The sequence below is a fragment of the Elephantulus edwardii genome, unplaced genomic scaffold (genome assembly GCF_000299155.1).
Source record: "Elephantulus edwardii isolate Elephantulus edwardi_28Jun2011 unplaced genomic scaffold, EleEdw1.0 scaffold00140, whole genome shotgun sequence".
Classification (NCBI taxonomy): domain Eukaryota; kingdom Metazoa; phylum Chordata; class Mammalia; order Macroscelidea; family Macroscelididae; genus Elephantulus; species Elephantulus edwardii.
The window spans coordinates 7221152-7243339 of NW_006399890.1; the positions used below are offsets into that span (position 1 = coordinate 7221152).

Genomic DNA, 22188 nt, shown 5'->3' on the forward strand with positions numbered 1-22188 from the left:
TATGGCTGCATGAATGAGGCCTGCTTTAAAGTAAATCCTACCAAAACCAATGAATTTATCATTTAAGAAATTTAGAAAAATAGATGCTTATTACTTGAACACAGAAATGCCAAGAAAGAACAGGTGAAATTTGTTTCAAGAAACTGAGACATAATCTATTTATTTCAGGTCCTATGAAACTGTTTCAGAGAACCTTTCACATCTGTCAGGTGCTAGTATTTTGTGGTTTTTTTTTTTTTTTTTTGGTTCGCTCCTACCTTGAGCTGATTTCTTAGCATAGGAAAGGCCTTTTCTTTAAAAGGCTATTGTGATTGTTAGGTGTCGTTAAATTGACTACTACTTGTAGCGACCTTATGAACAAAAGATCTGAACCTTGCCCTACCTGTCCTGTGCCATTCTCCCTATCTCTACTATGCTTGAGCCCATTGTGCCAATGGGTCACTGTGTCAATCCATCTTGTTGACGATCTTCTTCTCTTTCACTGACTTTCCACTTTTCTATGTGTGGTGTCTTTTTCCAAGGATTGACGCCTCCTAAGAACATGCCCAAAGTATATGAAACAAAATTTGACCATCCTTGACTCCAAGGAGCACCGTGGTTATCCTTTCTCTGAGAAGTATTTGTTTGTGCTTTTGGCAGTTAGAGGGTGTTTATCCATCAAAAATAGTCTTGGTTGTAAGTGTATATATTGATCTTGTGTGGTTAGATCCAAGTTTTAGGATACCTGGCAAGAGTGTAGAGTGGCAATCAGAAGATGGGGCGGGATGGAGAAGTGACCGGTAAAGAAATATCAAGGAGCAGTTGAGTGCAGTTTGGTGCAATATGGTATGTTTAGGAAGCTTCCTATATACTAGGACTAACAAGATGAGTTCTAACCTTGAGGAGTTTATGTATCTAAGAGGGAAGAGTAACACTAAGTAACCACTTCACTGCAATAACAGAGATGCACTGAAGGTGTATACACAGTGAGCAGAGGGGAAGGGAGAGCAGAGGAAGAAGACATTGAACTCCAAGTAAGGATGAGGAAATGAACCACTTACGTTCCTTATAGGAAACCTGGGCTCAGTTCTGACTGTTCTCAAATGGGCTGTGTGGTGTGTCAGAACTTAAAAGTGATTGAAGATCAATTTAAGCACTTTGAAGTACTTGTTTCAACCTAAATTATTTGTTGTCAGGAGCTCTTGTGTGGATCCCTTGTAATTAAGTGCTCAGATACCAACCAAATTGTTACGAGCTCACATGCTAAGCAAAAGCAGTTAAAGCCCACCTAACTGATGACTGGCAATTAGTTCCCATAAAGATTTACAGCCTAGACAACTTTATGAAGCAGCTTCACACTGTCTTGTAGGATTGCTATGCATTGGAATACATTTGGAAGCACACAACAACAAATCTAGCATTCCCCCCCAAATTCGATGGTAATTTCTCAACATTTCATTGTTACATACTGTAGATAACCCCAGTCCTGCCCAGTTGATTCCAATTCATAACAGTTGTAAAGGACAAGTAGAGTTGCCTCCTGGATTTTCCAGGGCTGTACATCTTTTCAGGAGCAGGCCTCCTCCTCTTTCTCTCACGCAGTGGCTGGTGGGTTCAAATGGTCAGCCCCTCATTTCACTTAACCTTCTGTGCCATGCAGCGTTCACGCTTGTTGCGTAGGCATCTTTTCAAGAAAGAACACTACTTTATGACCACAGTGCCATTATCACACCTAATAAAATTAGCAGTTCTTTCTTAAAGCATGTGGAAGTTTAAACATGGGTCACTTACTGCCTCTGCTGGTCTGCTGTGGTTTTATTAATGCCTTTTTGGACTACACAAGGAACAAGGTTCGTTTTCTTGGTGTCCACTCTTTGATTTCCTTGTTAGTTGATTTATTGACTTGGTTCAGATCATACATAGACAGAGATAGAAAAAAAATAATCAACATTGAAGTTCTCTTCCTTATCCTTGGATTTATAAAAACCATACACTTTGATTTGCATCCCTGCTTCCAGAGAAAATTTGAATGAGGCAGGCAGTCTGCCCACAGAGACTGGAATATTTTAGTGTAAGCTGAAAGTCCAGTCATTTGGACCCTTTACAATTAATCTGAACAAAGTTTTTGTCTCCCATTACTAATTGCCAGCATGGAAAAGATTAACAGTACCCAGTGTTAATTTGGGAGTTAGAGAAATGAACACACAGGTAGTTAAATTTTTTAAAAAGAGAAATTCGGCAAAATGTTTCAAGAAATTTTACAAAATACATACACTTCCTCCTCCTTCCCTGTTTAACATCTTTTTTGCTAGGAATTTAAAGTTCTGTTGCACATTTTATCCCCATTCTATCTATTGGTCTATCTACTGTGGTCCTTATTTGAACTGTTAATTATGGTAGATTATCTAGTTCTTCTAGAGAGATGAAGCTGTGGCTTGTGTAGACTGTTTTCCCTGTTGACTAGTTTCTTATTTGAGTCTTTGGTTTCATTCTTTTTCTTTTGCATTACTTGAGAAGAGTGCAGTATTTGTATGTTTGATGGCTGCTTGTAAGCTTTTAAGAACTTAGTACTAACCAATCTAGGATGTAGCATTTAACCTTATAAACTATGAGGGTTGACCAAGATATACAATGAGACTATAAGCAAATGTCTGTGACATATTTGGCAATGTCTAAGAAGTATGATTGCTGAAGACTGTGACAGTGATGTGCCAGTCGTGGTAATGGGTACCCATGGTGGACAGTGCTGGCTGGAGCTTCCTGACTAAATCAAGCCTGGAAGTAGGAGCGGCATCCACTTCCGAAATGGCTTTCCTCCGGAAACTCTATGTACAAACAGTGCTCAGGCCGTTCGTTCATAGGGTCACTATGAGTCGTCTACGACTCTACGGCATCAAACAACAACAACAACAAGTATCATTAGCTGTGTCAGCGTGTATGTGTGTGTATATCTATACCATGGTTCAAATCCACCAGCTGTTCTGAAGGAGAAGGATGGTCAATGTCCGCCCATGTAATTTACTGCTTCTGAAAACCCACCTGAAAGGCAGCTGTGGATCGGTTTAGGCTCAAAGGTACACAACAACAACAAATTACCTGATGTCAGGGACCTCTCCTAGAGCACTAAAGAGCAATGACGTTAATTTTAGAGACTAAGATGTGCCTGAACCTAGCCATGATCTTCTCAGTTGCTCTCTATGTTCCTGAGAGCTGGAAGATGACTAAGGATGACAGAAGAAGATTTGATGCCTTTGAATTGTGGTACTGGAGAAGAATATTGAAAATACCATGGACTTCAAAGAGAATAAAGAGGTCTGTCCTGGAGAGGGTGAAATCAGTTTGCTCCTTTTAGGCAAACTCTGTCACACATACTTTAGGCATGTTGCCAGGAGGGACCAGTCCTTGGAGAAGGACATCATGTTTGAAAGGGTAGAAGGTCAGTGCAGGAGAAGACCCTGAATGATAAGGATTGCTACAGTGACTGTGGCAATGGGGTCAGATGTGTCAGAGGTGGTGAGTTCGGCTCAGGATAGGGCCAGATTCAGAGCTATTGTTCTTAGGGTCCCTGTGAATCACAATCGACTCAACAGCACATAACAACAACAACAACAACAACAACAACAATAGCATATTTATATATACCTATCAAACCTATTGTCATTGAGATAATTACAATTCATGGTGACCTTATAACCTGTCTAGTAGGTTTTCCAAGGCTGTCATCTATATAAAAGCAGACTGCCACATCTTTGTCTTGTGGAGTGATTGGTGAATTTCAGCTATCAACCTTTATGTTATTATTAAATACTTAACTACAGTTCCATCAAGGTCTCTGTATATACATACATATGTACCTACTGTTGTTATTGATGATGATGATTGCCTTTGAGTAGAGCATGACTCTAGCGACTCTATGAGCAAAAGGCCTGATACACCTCTACAACTATCAACATTTATCAAGTTTAGGAAGTCGTTGCCACTTTTCACATGTCATTTTTGCTGTTGCCTCGAATTATATATGCCATAGCAGTTACTAACAAAGCTGGGCACATTTTACCCTCAGTTAATGTTCCCTTTCTGTCATGAAAAATGACAGGTGACTCTTATGTAGATAGTCAACACCCCTGCCTCCATATGATGGTTAATAATTGCTAATGAACATTATTAGTCAATTTCATGTTATTTTGTAAAAGTGAGTACAGACAGTATTTGGGTTCTGTGTGTATGTGTGTGAATATGATAGACTTATTTCACTCCAAAATGTCCTTCAAGTTCATCCATATTCCAAGATATTTTGGGAATTATTTTTTTTTAATTTTTTCATTGTATACATATTAAATTTAACTTATCAATTAATCTTTAACTGTCACTCAGGCTTTTTCTAAAGGACCCCTTGTGGTGTAGCATATAACATGTTCTCCTACCTACAGAAAGTTTGGCGAATCTACAAGCTACTCAAAAGAGAAAGATGATCAGTCTTCTTTGGAAAAGATTTAATGCTTAGGAAACTCGATGGCTGTGTGTCAAGCCAACTTCACACCAGTGTGTTTAGCTTTTCATTTGAACCATATACATCATTATTTCTTCTGATAAATGGAATGAGTTAACTTTTCTGCCCTATAGCCAGTCAGGCCTCAAAACATGACTAAAACATCAGTACCATTTTCCTCTGAGTAAAACTAAAAACCAAACTAAACTAGTTGTTGAGTTGAAACTGGCTCAGAGCTGACTCTCCAACAGCTTCTTGGAGGCTTTACAGCACATGGGAGGAGGTAGTCCACCTTTCTGCTGTGGAGCAGCTTGTGGATTTGAACTGCCAAAGACCTTTGGGTTAGCATTGTAGCTCCCTACAGACCACACTACCAGAGCGCCCTTGGAACAATACCGAATAAAACCACAGACTCCTTAAAAATGGCTAATTTGAAGACTAAGTAAGAAATATATGAGTCTTGATTATCTTGTCATTAAAAAAATGTGCAAAACCTACTACAGACTATGGGAGAATATCCAGAGGACACAGGGATTAGCATCAGTGGTTAAATCTGGAATGATTTACGTGAGCATCAAAAGGAATAGTGGCTAAGTAAATACGCTCATATTTTCATGCAGTAACAAAATATATATTTAACAATCCACATAATAATTGCTTGTTGCGTTTTTATTTTTAAGAAATAAGTATAAAACTGCTTAAACATTCTCTGTTAATAAATAGCCCAAATGTCCAACCACAGCTCAATGGATTGAGAAATTATGATACCTTCACACAATGGAATACTATGCAGCACACAGGAACAATACTTTTGTAAATTGTTACCTACTTTAGGAGGACTAGAGAACATTATGCTGAGTGAACTAACTCAGTCTCATAAGGATAATTATTGTAGAATGAGTATAAGGATCCAGGAAGGTGAGAGAGGCTGGAAGCCGAGGGATGTGGATGTGCAGGGGGAATGGGGGATTAATCATTGGATTGTATAATTTGATGAGTGGGGGTTGAGGGAAATTGAAAGAATTTGTTCGAATTTTGTAAATAAACTAGTAAAAAAAAAGAATGATTGAATGAAACGTAATATGAATAAAGAATAATATGAAACACTATTCCAATAAAAATTACTATTAAGAATAATTTTAATAATTATTTTATTTTCAAGAAAATAAAAATATTTAATAAAATATTTTTTAAGACGATAAAGAAATGCTTTCATTAAAAATAATCTTGTTTTTTCTCTTTCAGGATGAAGTTCCTGATGGTATTAAATCTGCAAGCTACAAAGTATGTATTTACACTTATTAGTATGGTTAATGTTTAAATGAGAAGCCCAATAGACTATCTTTCCTGTCAGTTAATATTCTATTTCTGTTTCTTTTTACTAGTCTTTCTTTTGCTTAACTTTGTAGTGTAGCAAGTACTAAGGATTAATAAAGTTACAGAAAAAAAAGTAATTCACCCCCATTCACCATCACTCACTTTCAGTAACTGTCAATGATCAGTCTTCATCAGTTTCTTCCACTCCTTCCTTCCAATTATTTAAAATATTTAAATAAAAAAGAAATAATTTTGCTTATAACTAAACCATATACATCTATAAAGCAAAAAGACATGTTCTTTTAAACATGACTGAAGACAGTTCAGATTTCTCTGGTTGTTTCATAAATGCCTTAGTTGTTTATTAGAAACAGATTTCAAACATGTTTCACATATTGCATTGGATCTATGTGTCTCTTGTGTATTTCATCTCTCTTTTAATATTTTTTTAAAAATAAGTTTTCTGACTCAATTTTTTGCACATATATCAGAGGGCAAATAAAGTCTCATTTTCTTTCTTTGTGATGTTAAGATTGGTCATTAGGTGACAACAAGTATTGTCAGCTTGTTCCATCTGTTATCAAGTTCCCTACCAACTTTTCACCTAAAAGTTTTGAAACCGTTGATGTATTATTTCAACGTTGTTGTGTACCATCGAGTCAGAACCGACCCATAGCTGACCCTCTACTGCGTTTTCAGAGGCAGTTCATCCCACGGGAGGAGAGTGCCCATCCTTCTCCACAGAGCAGCTGATGGCCTTGAACCATGTGCCTTCAGGATTGAAGCATAGCTTGACGCTAGGCCACCAGAACTCCCTATTATTTCACTAGGGGTTTGGAAATGTTAGTATTCTAATTCTGTCATTTATCTAGTATTTACCACTTATTATAATATAGGGAACTCTGGTGGTCTACTTGTTCAATTTTGAGAAAGTTCCTCCTGCATATTTACAGCCTCTGAAAACCCACTGGAAGGTCAGCTATGAGTCTGTTCCAAACTGAAGGCAATGAGTTAAGTTTATTATGCTATAAAGAAGACATTTTCTTTTATCTATCTTTAAATATAGTTGCTACAGAACAAGTGTTCTATTCTTTTCCTTTATTTGTAAGTTTTCAGAATAATATTGAATTGGTGACTGTAGCCCCCAGAGATATTCAGGGACTTTTTCATTATTTTTAATGTATTGTGGTCTACTTCTAGTCACTTAATTGTTATGTCTTTTTTTTTAAGTGTTTTTATTTTTTTAATGTCTTTTAATGCTTGGATTGCCCCATTTTGATCATAGGAGATCCTTTTTGTTAACGCTTGTGGTCTTTTGACAAAATCCTAGCAGTCTTTAGTAGATTTACCCCCAACCCCTATTCTGTTCATCTCACATTCTTTGTATCTATTATCAGGAAGGGCCAGTCCTTATAAAAAAGGTATCGTGCTGGGAAAGGTGGAGGGTCCCAGAAGGAGGTAAAGACCCTAAAAAAAGGAGTTGACACAGTGATTGTAACAATGGTCTTAAGCATGTCAGAGATCTTCATGTTGGCACAAGATAGAGCAAGACTCAGATCTGTCGTTCATAGGGGTCTCTATGAGTTTGCAGTTGACTTGAAGGCATGTAACAGAAATAACATTATGACAAAAGGGAAGCTCTGGTGGCATAGCCCATAGAGAGGTTTGCTGCTAATGGGGAGGCTATTTGTCTGGGGGAATTGGAATCCACCAGCAATTTTATGGGAGAAAGAATGTCAGTCTCCTCCCATTGAGACTTACAGCCTTGAACCTGATGGAAGGTCACTATGAGTCAAAACCCACTCAAGTGTCAGCGAGTGGGTGAGTGTGAAAAGATCTCAAGGCTTATTTTATGCCTTTCTTGCTCCAGGCTTGGAATTAACCATTTTTCTAAGTAACCCTTGTTCTTAGTGGGAAAGTATGTTTAGAGAATTTAGTCTGGGTCTTGTTGTGTGCTGTTGAGTCATAGCTGATCCATCAGTGGGCTTTCAGAGGTAGTAAACCACACAGGAAAAGACTGCCCATCCTTAGAGTTACTAATTGCTAGTGAGTTGTCATTATTTCTAAGCCTTCCAATTGGCAGAGCTGTAAGACTAGTGTAAAAATTCATCTGTTCAATTAGAAGTGATATATGATTGAGTATTATGGTTAGCACAGGAATCCAGAATTAAGGTTGCATAGAGAAGTGTACTCGGCGTGGGGGGTGGGGGAAGGGACGTGGGAATTGTATACTAATGAAGGAATTTTTTTTCTTTTTTTTCTCTCTTCCGAGGGGGAAGTGAGCTGGTGGGGAGGGGTGGGAAGGGAGAAAATTGCAGCAAAGAATGAATGGAAATCCAAAACCTCTGTAAAAAAAAAAAAAGAAACAAAAAATAATTCATCTGTTCATTTTGACATTTTCAGTTTGCATTTGTGATTACAGATTTCTCTTTCTTAAACTTTGATTTTACATTTGTATATCTTATGCCCTCATTTTCACTTGAATTCATTCTCCTAAAATGTCCTGGAAATGGCAAGGGCTACAATACCTTCCACTTCGTTAAATTCACACCATTTAACTTGCTAACAGCATTTGAACATGCTCCTTTATACTTTGCTGGCCTGTCCTTCTGAGTATCTTTTGCAAGTTCTTCCTTATTCCCCCAAACTTGAAAGGACAAGTTCCTCAGACCTCTTCTTGTTCTACACTCATTCTTTTGGTGGTGTCATTTGGTCTTAGGATTTATAAAATACCCTCCATATGACGATAATTCAGATAATGAATTCAAGTATTTATCTCCAGCCTAGACTTCTTCCTTGAACTCTATTAAATTTTATTTGAATAACCAACTACCTGTTTATGTTCATTTTGTTATGTGATTAGCATTTTAAACATAGATATTCAAAATAGAATTCTGCTACTGTTTTATCTCTCCCCCAAACCTGCACCTCCCACAATCTTCATTATCATAATGGCAACATCTTGCTTCCAGTTGCTCAGACAACAAACCTTGGGGTCATGCCTTTGTTAAGTCATTCTGTCATATATGAGCAAAATCTGTTAATGTTGCATTTACTCTATATATTTAGGACCTTACATTATTTACTGTTAACTTTCATATTTCAAACACCATCACTTTTGCCTGGCTGGGTTGCGCATGAGCCCTCTTAAGGGAATTTCCAGCTTCCATGCCTGTCTCTCTGTTGTTCCTATTGTGTACCATTGAGTCTGAACTGACCCACAGGTGATCCTGGGGGTGGGGATTTGAGAAGTAAATCGTGTGGGAGGAGATTGTCCATCCTCCTGCAGAGCCGCTGGTGAGTTCCAGTCCTGTGCCTTTGAGGTTGCAGCATAGTTTCTTACCACTAGGCCACCAGAGCTCCCTAATCTTTTGTAAAAATAGTAGTCTTAGTGATTTAAAAAAAAAAAAAAGAAAAATAATTGTACCTTCTCTTTAGTTAAAATCCTATTCTTTTCCTCTATTTTAGGGTAAAAGTCAAAATGACTCTGTAAGCAGAGTAACAGAGCAAATAGAGTGACCATCTGCCAAGATTTCCCTGGAAAAGACTAGTTATATCTGTTGGCTTGTCTGATTTATCATTTGTCCTGAGGCTTTATTTATTTTTTTCCCAATAAAATATAGTTAACAGTGTGCTAAACTAAGTTGTGATCAATTTGATAGACACAATACTTTGTATTTCTATTTTCCTCTGGACAAGTATAGGTTGTCTTTTCCTCATATTTGAGTTGTATGTGCGCTAAAAAGCGTTCTCACTTTAACACAAAGATGGCTTAGAGAACCTGTCTTTATTTGTTCTGCTGTTTGCACGTATAAAGCAGTCTTTCCAGAGCAATATACTGAGTGATGATTGATACAATACATAATTGCCCTTAGACACAAATGGCTAGGGGTGCTGTAATTGCTTACATTCTTAGGGGTGAGGGGGCCTAGAGGTTGGACTGTTGGATGCTGCTGCCTCTGCTGACCTCTTGGTTAGCAGCCATTTGTTTTGTGACCCCTGTCACGTCTTGAATATGTCCTATGCGGTTTGGCCACCAGGTGGCAGGCAAGTGAGTGGGAACACTGGGAAATCCTAGAAGAGATTTGTAAGAAATACTTAACGGGAAATAGAGGCTAAACCAGTCCTAATCAGGGTAATAGCCTTGCTATAGTGCTTTCCCCTTTTACTGCATAGTGTAAATCAACAACTTTACTTTATTATTAGGTAATGTATATTTATTTTGCATTGGACCCTTTTGGTTAAAGTTACATAAAAAAGGAGAAAGAAAATATACATGTTTAATGGAAAACTAGGTTCCCAATTTCCCTTTTTCATGAGAGCTTACAGAACGAGAGCTTACATGTACTTACCATTCTGGGATACAATTTTTACTTAACCATTCTGGGATATTATTTTTTTTGTTGTTTTGTTTTGACAACTGAAGTGCTCTAAAGTATTTCCCCCCAATATTATATTATGAAAAATTTAAGACAAATTGAGGATGAAGGAACATTTCCTATAGAAACTTATACTCACCCCCTAGTTTCTACTATTCTTTAATTATGTTATCTTGAGCTTTGGTGGCCCAGTGTTTAAGAAGCTGCGTTGCAATGCCGAAGGCACACAGTTCTAATCCACCAGGTGCTCCGCAGGAGAAAGATGAGCAGTCTCCTCCTATGTGATTAGCTGCTTTTGAAAACCCTCTGTCGGGTCAGCTAAATGGGTCAATTCCAACTTGATGGTACAGAACAACACAACAATATATTATCATGTGTCTGTCTTTCTAGTCAGTCATATAGTTATTTATTAAACCATCTTGCTCTTTTGGATGTATATAAAAGTGAGGTATAGGCATTGATACATCTACCCACCCACTCACATGACTAGACGTTTATCACTTACTGTTGTTGTTGTGAGGTACTGTAGAGTTGACTGTTACTCATAGCAATCTTATAAACAGTGGTCTGGACCTTGCTTTATCCTGTACCGTCCTTAATGTCTCTGATATACTTGAGCTCATTGTTACAGTCATTGTATCATTCCATCTTGTTGAAGGTCTTCCTCTTTTTTGCTAACGCTCCACCATTGCAAGCATAATATCTTTTTTCAAGGACTGGCCCCTTCTAACGACATGCCCAAAGAATGTGATACCAGGTTTAATTATCCTTGTTTCTAAGGACCCCTGTTATACTCCATGACATATTTGTTTGAATTCTTGGCAGTCCAGGGGATATTCAGTACTCTTCTTCAACACTACAACTCAAAGGTATCACTAAAGTTCAATATTTGTTTCTGAGTTTTTATATAAAATTAAAGTGTAATGCATAAATCTTAAATACACATTTTCTAAATTTAGACAAATTCATATACTTGGACAACAAAAGAAGTGACTTACGAGGTGAGATCTAGATTTCCCAACACAGACCCTTGAGTCCCAAAAGGGGGCATGCTGCCCTTCCATGGGCATTGATGCTTTCACCAATCAAGAAACTTATGAACCTCCATACCCAGAACTGTTATTGTCACCTCATTATGTAGCCCTGAGTGACTGGGTCTTGCCACAATCCACTATGTTTGGCTGATATCAAGCAGTGGATCTTGCTGATGGGCCAGCCCCTACCTGAGATGTCTCATTAGCATATTCTGTAGTGTCTAAACTCCTTAACATTTTAGTCATCAGGTGGAAGTTATCTCAGGAACCAATGCCAAAGACCAAATTATCTGGGTAAAGTTAAATTTTCACAAACTGTCTTGTAGGTTGATTAATATAGTAACAAAGTGTCTGTCATTTAATAAGGAATGTTTAAAAAGACTATAGGGAGCTCTGGTGGCCTAGTGTCAAGAAGCTGTGCTGTAATCCTGCAAGCACGTGGTTCGAGGCCACCAGCTACTCTGCAGGAGAGTGATGGGCAGTCTCATCCCGTGTGATTAACTGCCTCCAAAAACCCACTGGAGGGTCAGCTGTTGGTCGGTTCTGATGGTATGGTACACAACAACAACAACAGCAGCAACATATGGCTTTAATTATCTTAGTATTCTCCTTCATCTTCATAAGGTAGTTATGGTGGCATAGTTCATAGGGAGTTGCGCTGCTATCTCAATGGTTTTGCCTCTTCGGCAGTTTGAATTCACTAGCACTTCCTCAGTAGAACATGAGCAATTTCCTCTGTGTTGTTTATAGCCTACAAACCCTCTAGAGGGACAATTATCACTCAGTTCAACCTCATGTCAGTGAGTTTGAGTTTTGAGTTTCATCATCAAAACTGTCCATATCTGGGAAGAAAAGTATCCTATTCGAACTTAAATTGTATGGTCACTACTATTAAGTAAGGCCATAGTTTGTACTTGGTACCTATTTGTTAAAATTGAACTTGTAGCCTCCTGACTTCACTGTTGTTTTTTGGACTGCTTTGTAGTGATGACTGGTGTTTTGGGAAGACCAGTCTCAGGATCTACACTCACGACCCACACTCACTTGCCTTGTATGGCAAAACGAGTGAATAGACTGTGAGTTACACATTGAGAAGAAATAATGCTTGTTGAAGATTTTAGTCTAAATACCTAAAGGTGCTGGAATATGTTTTATAAGATCCAGTAGGCTTCAGGGCATTCTTAAGATCATGGAATTTAGAATTGGGATGAAAATTTAAGCACATATTATCTTCTTTATTTCATGGAAGAGGAAATAGATGCCAACTGTTAGGCTATTAGAAAAGTGGGCCAGTGCTTGCTGATTCCTTGCCTGTGGTTGCTCTTAGGTGCGATTCAGTCAGTTTAGCCTCACAGTGACCACATGTCAGAGTAAAACTGGCCACAGAGTTTTCTAGGCCAGAATCTTTATGGAAGCAGATCATCAAGTCTTTATCCCACAGAGCAGCTGGTTAGGTTTAAACTATCAGCTTTTTGGATTGCTAATTACTAAATGTTTGTGCTATAGTCACTTTTTTAATACTACAAAGATTCTCCTAGTGGACACTTTGGTAGCTACTAAATACTTTTGGTTTCCATGTATATGCTTACTTCATATAAGTGGTATCACACTGTATTTGTACATTTATGACTGACTTCATTTAGCATAGTGTCCTCTAGGGTTGTTCATTTTGTGCATGCATCCAGACTTCCTCTTCCATTTTATATATATATATATTTAATTGTTATTACATGCTGTTGAGTTGTAACTGACTCATAGCTGATCCTCCCTCCAGTGGGTTTTTAGAGACAGTAAATCACACGGGAGGAGATTGCCCATCTTTCTCTCCTGGAGCAGCTGGTGAATGTGAGCTGACAGTGCAGCTCCTTACCACTAGGCCACTAGAAATATATACACCGTATTTTGTTTATTTGTTCATCAACTAATGGGGATTTTGGTTGTTTCTACCTTTTATAAATTGTGAATAGTGCCTTAGTGAACATGAACGTACTGGGCAAAGCTTTTTATTTTTCAACCTTAAATATGAGGACTATGAGGACCTAATTTTTTTCTTATATCTTTAGGTTTTGAATCGAAGGTGATGGTGCCAAATATTAAAAGAACCTGAAATTACTTCTGAATTATGTTTAAAACATTTTAAAAAGTTCAGTGAGTTTATTCTGCTTTTTATTTAGTATTCTGAAGAAGCCAATAATCGTATTGAAGAATGTGAACAAGCAGAACGCCTTGGAGCAGTGGATGAATCTCTGAGGTCTGATTTTAGACTCTCTGAGGAGTATTTTATGTTTCTTTCATACGAAATTTTGACTTTAACAAAAACTAACACTATTTTATTTCTTTGTTTGAAGTGAAGAAACACAGAAGGCTGTCCTTCAGTGGACCAAACATGATGATTCCTCAGACAACTTCTGTGAAGCAGATGGTATTACATTTTTTTTAAATAATATGCATATGTTTAAAATTAAGTAAGAAGGAAATAATTCTTTAAAGCTTATTTTAAAAAAGACATCATCTTTAGTGAGAAATAGAATGCTTTGTTTGCTCTGTACGCTCTCACAGTACAGAGAAAAAGATGAGGGGATATCACAACTGATAGTCATGAAGTTTTGGTATTTTGAAGATATAATATGTTTCAACTTCCTGTTTAGCATAGAAAGCAGTTAACAAAGTAGTGATGGAGAATCTTGAAAGATCAGTCCATGATGAGAAAGATTTAGAGCTGTGAGATTCTTATCCTTTCTTCTTTCCCTCCCTCAAGTTTTCTGCCCCTTTTTCTTTACCAAAATTACATACTATTAGTTATGTTGGGATTATACTCATAAGAATGTATATGGCTATTGAAGGGAACATGGGAGGGCCCATAGTTGGAGAAAACGTGGATTCTCTTAATGACAAAAACTATATGCAATATATGCTTTTATTTTTTATTATTTTGGGATGTTTTTATGCAGCTCCATTTTACAAATACTGGAAAATAGTGTTATTGAGTTTGTGCTGAAAAAAAGCCTACCTTTGGAGTTTATGTTTCTATAGTTTTTGTAAAACAAGCATTTTGCATGAGTAGCAGAAACACAAGGATTACAAAAATGTTGCTTTTGTTAGATTTGTGTTAGATCGTCATGTATTTTCTTTAATGATAGTCCTTGTTCCTTCTGGAGAAGAGATTGTTAGATCATGAGATGTGTCTGTTATGTTTCAGACTAGGCCAGAGAACTCTAGTGTTGGAATCTGTAACCTATTAGAGCTTTTTAATCATAGATTAAAAATATTTTTATAGATTTTCCCATTCTTCCTCTTTTTCATTTGAATTATTAGACTGTTGCTTAAACAAAGTAGAATTGAGCTTTGTTATCTTTTTATGGCCTTTTTGGAATGGATTAATGATCTTTAAAAACAATCATTGATCAGAATATTATGGATCATTGTAATGACAGGTAAAAGATGATGCTTGCCATCTCCCCAAAAGGGGAAGAAAAAAAAAGAAAGTACTTATTTTTAGTTTTGTGGCTACTGCTCCTTCTTTTTTAAAAATGCTTTTCTTTTGGGAAAATATTACTATATGTTATAAAATACAACTCTATACTCCATTATTCCTGAATATGAAATCTGAAGACTATAGAAATGAACTTTCTTTTTAAATGTAGTACAGACTCTTGTAGAATAATCATATTTCATCACTGCAGAGGTATCTATGTGTTTGATTAAGGAGTGCTGCTCCAGGCTCCACTGTGGTTTCTCCAGGACATATTTGCTTGTATTCTTGCCTTGTCTGGAATAACATTCACTATATTTTCTCTTTAAAAAAAAAACTAAGAAGTTCTTAATTCCAAGACATTTGGAACCAGGGTTCTTGAGTAAAGCACTGTGAATTTATGACATGATTTTTACTAGTATTCCAATTCTCTTCCACTTCCTTCTGTACTTCTTATTTTGCTTTCTTTTCTATAAGGATTCTTTGGCTTTAGACATTTTTAAATGAATATTTTGTCATTCACATACATTGTGTTTCATGCATATTCATTTTTATTTATACAGTCGTCCATTTACATTCTATTTCATTGGAAGCGGGAGTAGCATCAACATGCCTCTGGAAACTCAATGAGCTTTGATAAATGTTGGTAGTTATAGAAAAGCTTCAGGCCTTTTATTCATAGGGTCACTATGAGTCGTGCTTGACTCAAAGGTAATCAACAACAACATTAAACCAATACTCTGAGGAAACAAGCATGCCTCTTTTGCTGAAGGATTTTCTGTCCAACTTGAGCATCTGAATCCACAAGTAAAGTCCAGTTCAGAGCAATCCATCAGGTTGCAGCAGTCTACTCTAGCTCACAGCGTGGATCGCATTTTTTAAAAAAATTTATTTTATTGTGATTTTAATGAACGTTTACAGAAAAGTTGGATTTTCATTCATTCATTTTTGCACAATTTCCTCTTGTCCCCACTGTTTACCCTCCCCAAATCCACTTTGCAGTAGTACATTTCTTATTCTGGATTGTTATCATACATATATTCATTCATATATTGTCCAATATATATTCATATATTATTGTCATTCATATATTCCTTTTAAACAGTTCTTTCCCTCATCTGTTCCAAAGCAGTGCTCATTATCTATCCACTCTTTTCCTATTCTTCCCCCAACCCTCCATATCTTTCCTGCTATATTAGTGGCATTATGCCGTATTTTGTGATCGAGATATTTCACCCATGTTGTGTAATGTTTTACGAGTTTGCTGTTTTTCATTGTTGCATAGTATTCAATTGTGTAAATGTACTGTAGTTTTTTAATCCATTCATAAATTGATGAGCACTTGGGTTGCTTCCATCACTTTGCCATTGTGAATAATGCAGCAATAAACATGAGTGTGCATATGTCTGTTTGAGTGATAGCTCTGCTTTCTTTAGGGTGTATTCCCTGTAGAGCAATTGCTGGGTCAAATGGCATTTCTGTTTCCAACTTTGTGAAAATCAGACCACCTTCCGTAGTGGTTGCATCATTTTACATTCTCACCAACAGTGAATAGGAGCTCCAATCTCTCCACCATCTTGCCAGCATTTGCTGTTTGCTGCTCTCTTGAACTTAGCTACTATAAGTAGCATGATCATCCTCTCTTCATCTGGTTGGGTTCTGGTCATCTTGTCTCCAGCCATCCATTGCTAGGCTTAAATGGACTTAGACATTTTTATATGAAAGAAAATTAAATTTATAACATCAGAAAATATTTTACATCCGTCATGTTAATGAAAATAATGATAAGATTTTATATTAATAAAGTATCCTCTTCAGATTGCATGATTGCATTTGGATAACACGGACTGAGAATCAGTACTTCACTTCCGAACTGGTGTTTTGTTATTTTTGGTGAATCATTTGTTCATTTGTAACTGTTTCTCTAGTTAAAGAAAGAAGGAATGTAGAGTATATTTAACAGATTTTTTCTTGTTGTTGTTTGTTGTTATGTGCCATCGAGTCGTTTGTGACTCATAGCGACCCTATGCACAACAGCCCCAAACCCTGCTCTATCCCGCGCCAACCGCACTGCCTCTGACACACCCATCCCGATTACCCCAGTCACCGAATCAATCCATCTCATAGAGGGTCTTCCCCTCCTGCGCTGTCCCTCCACCCTCCCAAGCATGATGTCCCTCTCCAAGGACCCATCCCTCCTGGCAACATGTCCAAAGAATGTCAGACGAAGCCCCAGAATCCTTGCCTCCAAGGAGTAGCATAGTTTAATCCTCTCCAAGATGAATCTGTTTGTTTTCCTGGCAGTCCATGGTACATTCAGTACTCTTCTCCAGCACCACAGCTCAAAAGCATCCACTCTCCTTCTGTCCTCCCTAGTCATTGTCCAACTCTCTGATGCATAACAAGCGATTGCAAAGACCATGGCCTGTATCAGGCGCACCTTAGTCTCCAGAGAGACACCGTTGCTCCTGAGTACTTTAGAGAGGTCCCTAACAGCAGACTTTCCCATCGCGATATGCTTTTTGATTTCCTGACTGCTGGTGCCAAGAGTGTTGACTGTGGAGCCGAGCAAACTGAAGCTGTGAACAATCTCAATCTCTTCGCCATCCATCCTGACGCTGCCAATTGGTCCAGTGGTGAGAATCTTTGTCTTCTTGACATTGAGCCTCAGTCCATACTGAAGGCTGCAGTCCTTGACCCTTCGCAGCAAGTGCATGAGGTCCTCCTCAGTTTCAGCAAGCAGGGTTGTGTCACCTGCGTAACGCAGATTGTTAATAGATCTTCCACCAATCCTGATGCCACGATTATCCTCATAGAGCCCAGCCTCTCGGATAATCTGCTCTGCATACATGTTGAAAAGGTATGGAGACAGCATGCATCCCTGGCGTACACCCTTCCCAATTTTGAACCAAGCAGTGTTACCCTGCTCTATTCTGACTACTGCCTCTTGGTCCAAGTATAGGTTTCGTATTAGCACAATTAAATGTTCTGGGATTCCCATTCTTCTCAGAGTCAGCCAGTTTGTTATGATCCACACAGTCAAATACCTTTGCATAATATTTTATGAGTCCTAATAGAAATAAGAGCTTTGTCATATAGCAAAATAAAGATTTAAAGCAACATTTTATTTTAAAAATTATGGAGAGGTGATGCATTTGTCTTAAATAAGATTATGTGGCACAAACTGTTTACTTCTTTGATTAATTAAAATATTAAGAAATTTAATTATTTTTTTAGTTGTTTTCTTTCTTGAATTATTACAGACTGAACATTATTTATAAATTTTAAAACTCCGTTTTTTTTTCTGGATTAATTATAATTTGTTATACCATGACATCACATTAAACAGTAAGTGAGGTGAACAGTGCTGTGTCTGAACTAGATGATTCTATGTTAATATTTTTTAATTTGTTGCTTCTGTGTTGGGTTCTCTTTTAGTTTCTGTATGTTCTATGTGCTGTTCTAGAAGCAACTTTTCACCTTACTTATACCTCTAATATAATGAGAATGGGAAGAAAAATAGCCAAGTATAGATTTCTTTTTTAAAAGTAAAACTATGAATAGCACCACCATTTTTTAAATGATGACTAGAGAAGGCATAGAGAACTTACATAAGTTGTTTAAGGATCTTAATCCAAGTAGTCTGGCTCCAGAGCCCATGACCTGCAACCCCCATGCTTCCAGTTTCCTCCATACAACTACCATCCTGGATATGTGCATTTGCATACTCGGGACAGCTGAGGATCCTGATGATGGTCATCTAGGAAGGAAACATTGCATTGCAAGCTATAGAAATGGTTCTAATACACCTTCATTCACTTTAGATGTTGATGCATGTACTTAATGATGGAAAGAAATGTGTATTGTTTGTCTGGCCAGTTTATAAGAATTGAATTACCATGATTTTTTGCTTCTAACAGTCATGTATTTTTATATTTTATTATTTCTAAAATCAGGATACTTTTGTGATCAGAGTGTGATTCTGTTTGTTCTTCTTTTTCCCTTTTTATGAAAGTTGTTTTAAAATACTTGGTGCATTGTTGCTTTTGTGGACCTATAGAATTCATAGCTTTTAAAGAAAACTGAAGAAAGAAAATATTCAAGAAAACATTTCATTTTGCAGACATTCATTCACCTGATGCTGAGTATGTGGATTTGCTCCTTAATCCTGAGCGCTACACAGGATACAAGGGACCAGATGCTTGGAAGATATGGAATGTCATCTATGAAGAAAACTGTTTCAAGTATGTGCCATTTCCATTTAGAGATTCCTGTAAGATGTAGACTTTCTCTTCATAAAAATATCAACACAATCATAATGGTTATACATTTAAATAAAATGTACTCAGTTAACACGTTGCCGCAAATGATGGCTACAGCGATAAAAAAAGTGTTTCTAAGAACGGTCATCGATTTAAAAGTGTGCGGCAACATGTTAATGGATGTATTTGTTCATTGTTGTTGCTGTAATGCACCTTCAAGTTGTAACTGACTCATAAGTCACCCTCCAGTTTTCAGAGGCTATATATCACACGGGAGGAGATTGCCCATCTTTCTTCCACAGAGCAGCTAGTGGATTTGAATTGCTGGCCTTTGAATTGGCTGCACAACTCCTTACCACTTTGCCACCAGAGCTCCTTTTTCATTAGTCCACTTCCATTCTGATTTGATCACAACTCTAGAAATGAGCTTCAACAAAAATTCTTCCATTTTAAAGATTTAGAATTTTAGTCCTTCCTGGGAATACCATAGGCACTTCACAAATGTTCCTTAAGTAGATTATAGAAGCTTTTTTTTTTATCGAGTCAAAGAGATTAGTTTAATTTCTTAAGACCATATCCCAGTTTATTCAAAGTATATTACGCCTAGTGTTAGTTTTCTGTGCACTTATGTTGTTGTGGAGTAATGATGTCAATTTGAGAATTACGGTGCATTTGATTCAGGCCTTGGTCTTTCTGATCACTTGCTATGCATCTGAGAGCTGTATAAAGATGATAGAAGAAGAATTGATGCTTTTGTGTTGTGGTGTTGGAGAAGAGCACTGAACAGCCCATGGACTGCCGAAAGAGCAAAAAATATGTCTTGGAGAAGGTACATCCAGAGTGCTCTTTGGAGGCAAAGATGATAAAGCTTTACCTCATATACTTTGGGCATGTCGCTAGGAGGGGCTATTCCTTGGAGAGGGACATGAAGCTAAGAAAAGCAGAGGGTTGGAGGAGAAGAGGAAGACCTTCAACCAGGTATATGACATAGTGACTACTGAAATGGGCTCTACTGTGTCAGGAAGTATGAGGATGGCACAGACTAGGACAGGGTTCAGATCTGTTGTTCATAGGGTCGCTATGGGTTGTACTTGACTCAATTGAACCTAACAGTGACAACAGTATACCATTTTATTCAAAACTCATTACCTCAGTATTAGTTTTCTGTGCACATTATGCATGCCATACTTGTGTATCAGCTATTTATGTAGGTACATTAAATGTGAAAAATATGGTAGTTAGTGTCAGGTATGTATTGAAAATCGTCATCTCTTAATTCTCTTTTTTTTAATGTTCTGTACTTCTTGGGAAGTGGAAGACCTCAGCGTTGCTGTCTTAACGAAAATAATTAAAGCAGTTAAGCTAATCTCTGGGTGATTGAGAAAATGCTTCACATTGCCCACTTGTGAGCCTCTTGGCTCTGTTTTGGAATTATATTTGTGTGTGTGTGTCTCTGTGTTATGCTATCTCAGACCCTGGGGGTAGATTCTGGGAAAAAATCTTTGGCATCCTAGATATGGGGAGAATAAACTGCACTTTTTTGTAAGTCAACTAAAGCATAGCAGTGATTATGTTAATAACAGCAGAATGTTAATTATACCAGCCCTCCTCCCCACCCCCAACTTGAACTTTTCCAGTTTGGGAACTGGAATTTTCACTATAATCCTATTTTATTCATTTCCCCCCCCCCTATGTATTTTACTTAAGTTCCTTTGAATCTTATTTGGAATGTTTGGTTACAGTAGCTTACTTTAAAGAATTTTGTTGGTTATGTTTTTAAATTGCATGAAAAGAATGCAGGGGAAGTATTGATTCAAATTATATTAGTTTAAAATTATAACTGATTTATATCACGATTCTAATTTCACATAAACAGTAAATAAAACAATAAATGACACTGAATGTGTCAAAATATAGTATATTTCTTTTTTTTTTTTTAGTATGGACTGTTTTTGTTGTTATCTTCCATTGAATTGGGACCAACTCATAGCTGACCCTCCAGTGGGTTTTCAGGGTTTTCAGAGGCTATAAATTGTATGGGAGGAGATTGCCTATCCTTCTCTGGTGGAGCAGCTGGTGACATCAAACCTCATGCCTCTGGGTTGACATGCAACTTTACCTCGAGGCCATACGTTGTACAGATCTTTTAATTATGACATTAAAACAAACCTGCACTTTACTAGTACTAATGCTTATTTTGGGATTTGAAAATACTGGTGGCATAGTACATAGGGAGTTGCACTGTTAAACAGAAGACCTTGTTGTCATCAACGCTGTCATCAACAAGCAGCTCCGAGGGAGGAAAATGGGCAGTCCCCTCCAGTTAGGATTTTCAGTCTCAGGATCCCAGTGGAGGGTCACTGTGAGTCAGAACCAACTCAACAGCAGTGAGTTTGAGAGTTCTGTGCGCCCGCCTCCCCGCCCCGAACTTAATAACACTCCAGAAAACGTCTGACTTTTTTCTCTTTAGATCCTAACAAACTTGATGGACACACGGTAAATTGATGGATCTAAAATTATCTAGGTGGAAAATAATCTGCCTACATTTTAAAATGTTCATGCTTTGCCCCTTCTGTTTTATTGCTTCTGTTGAGTAGTTTTACTTTTGTGTTTGCTCGCCTCTCATGCATTAATTTTTGTCACCATGACCTTCTCTGTAGCAGAGCCCAATTACCACTCTCATTTGTTGTTATTTATTTAGCTTACCTTTTGTCTAGTCATGCAGCCTGTGGCACCCTCTGACTCCTGCCCTCTACCCCAACACACACACACACACACACACACACACACACACACACACACACACGTGTGCGCACGCAGGCACGTGCTCTCTCTAGGCTAGACGTGTGACTGATTTTCCCCCCTCCCATTTGTTTGAAGACTTAATTAGGAATTGATCTACTGGCTGCTGCAGTGGGAAAAAATTAGGGGCTGTTTTCTCTAACTCAAATACCAATCACTCTCCTTTAAAACAATTAGAGAAAAATGAAAGTTTAAACAAATTTAAGTAGATTATGGAAGGAAGTAGTCAGAAAGCAGCTTTTTGAGATAATTTCACTTTAGCTTAAATAGTTATAGTGTGATTGGTAACAATGATGTTTTATACTTTCTTTTATTTCTAGGCCACAGACAATTAAAAGGCCGTTAAATCCGTTAGCTTCTGGTCAAGGTGAGTTGTTTAATTTTACCATTTATTATTTATCAGCCAGTGAACTTTGGTTAGAAGGAAAGGGAATGAATGCAAATTAAAAGGTTT

General features: G+C 37.5%; 1 protein-coding gene across 1 annotated transcript in view; it reads left to right on the forward strand.

The window, feature by feature from the left end:
* ERO1L (ERO1-like (S. cerevisiae)) overlaps window positions 1-22188 on the forward strand; it is a 52137-nt gene that overhangs the window by 12379 nt on the left and 17570 nt on the right. The window contains exons 4-8 of the mRNA XM_006894361.1: window positions 5714-5752; window positions 13373-13449; window positions 13547-13620; window positions 18794-18914; window positions 22055-22101. Of these exons, the coding sequence (XP_006894423.1) occupies window positions 5714-5752; window positions 13373-13449; window positions 13547-13620; window positions 18794-18914; window positions 22055-22101 (358 nt within the window). The remainder of the gene's footprint in view (window positions 1-5713; window positions 5753-13372; window positions 13450-13546; window positions 13621-18793; window positions 18915-22054; window positions 22102-22188) is intronic.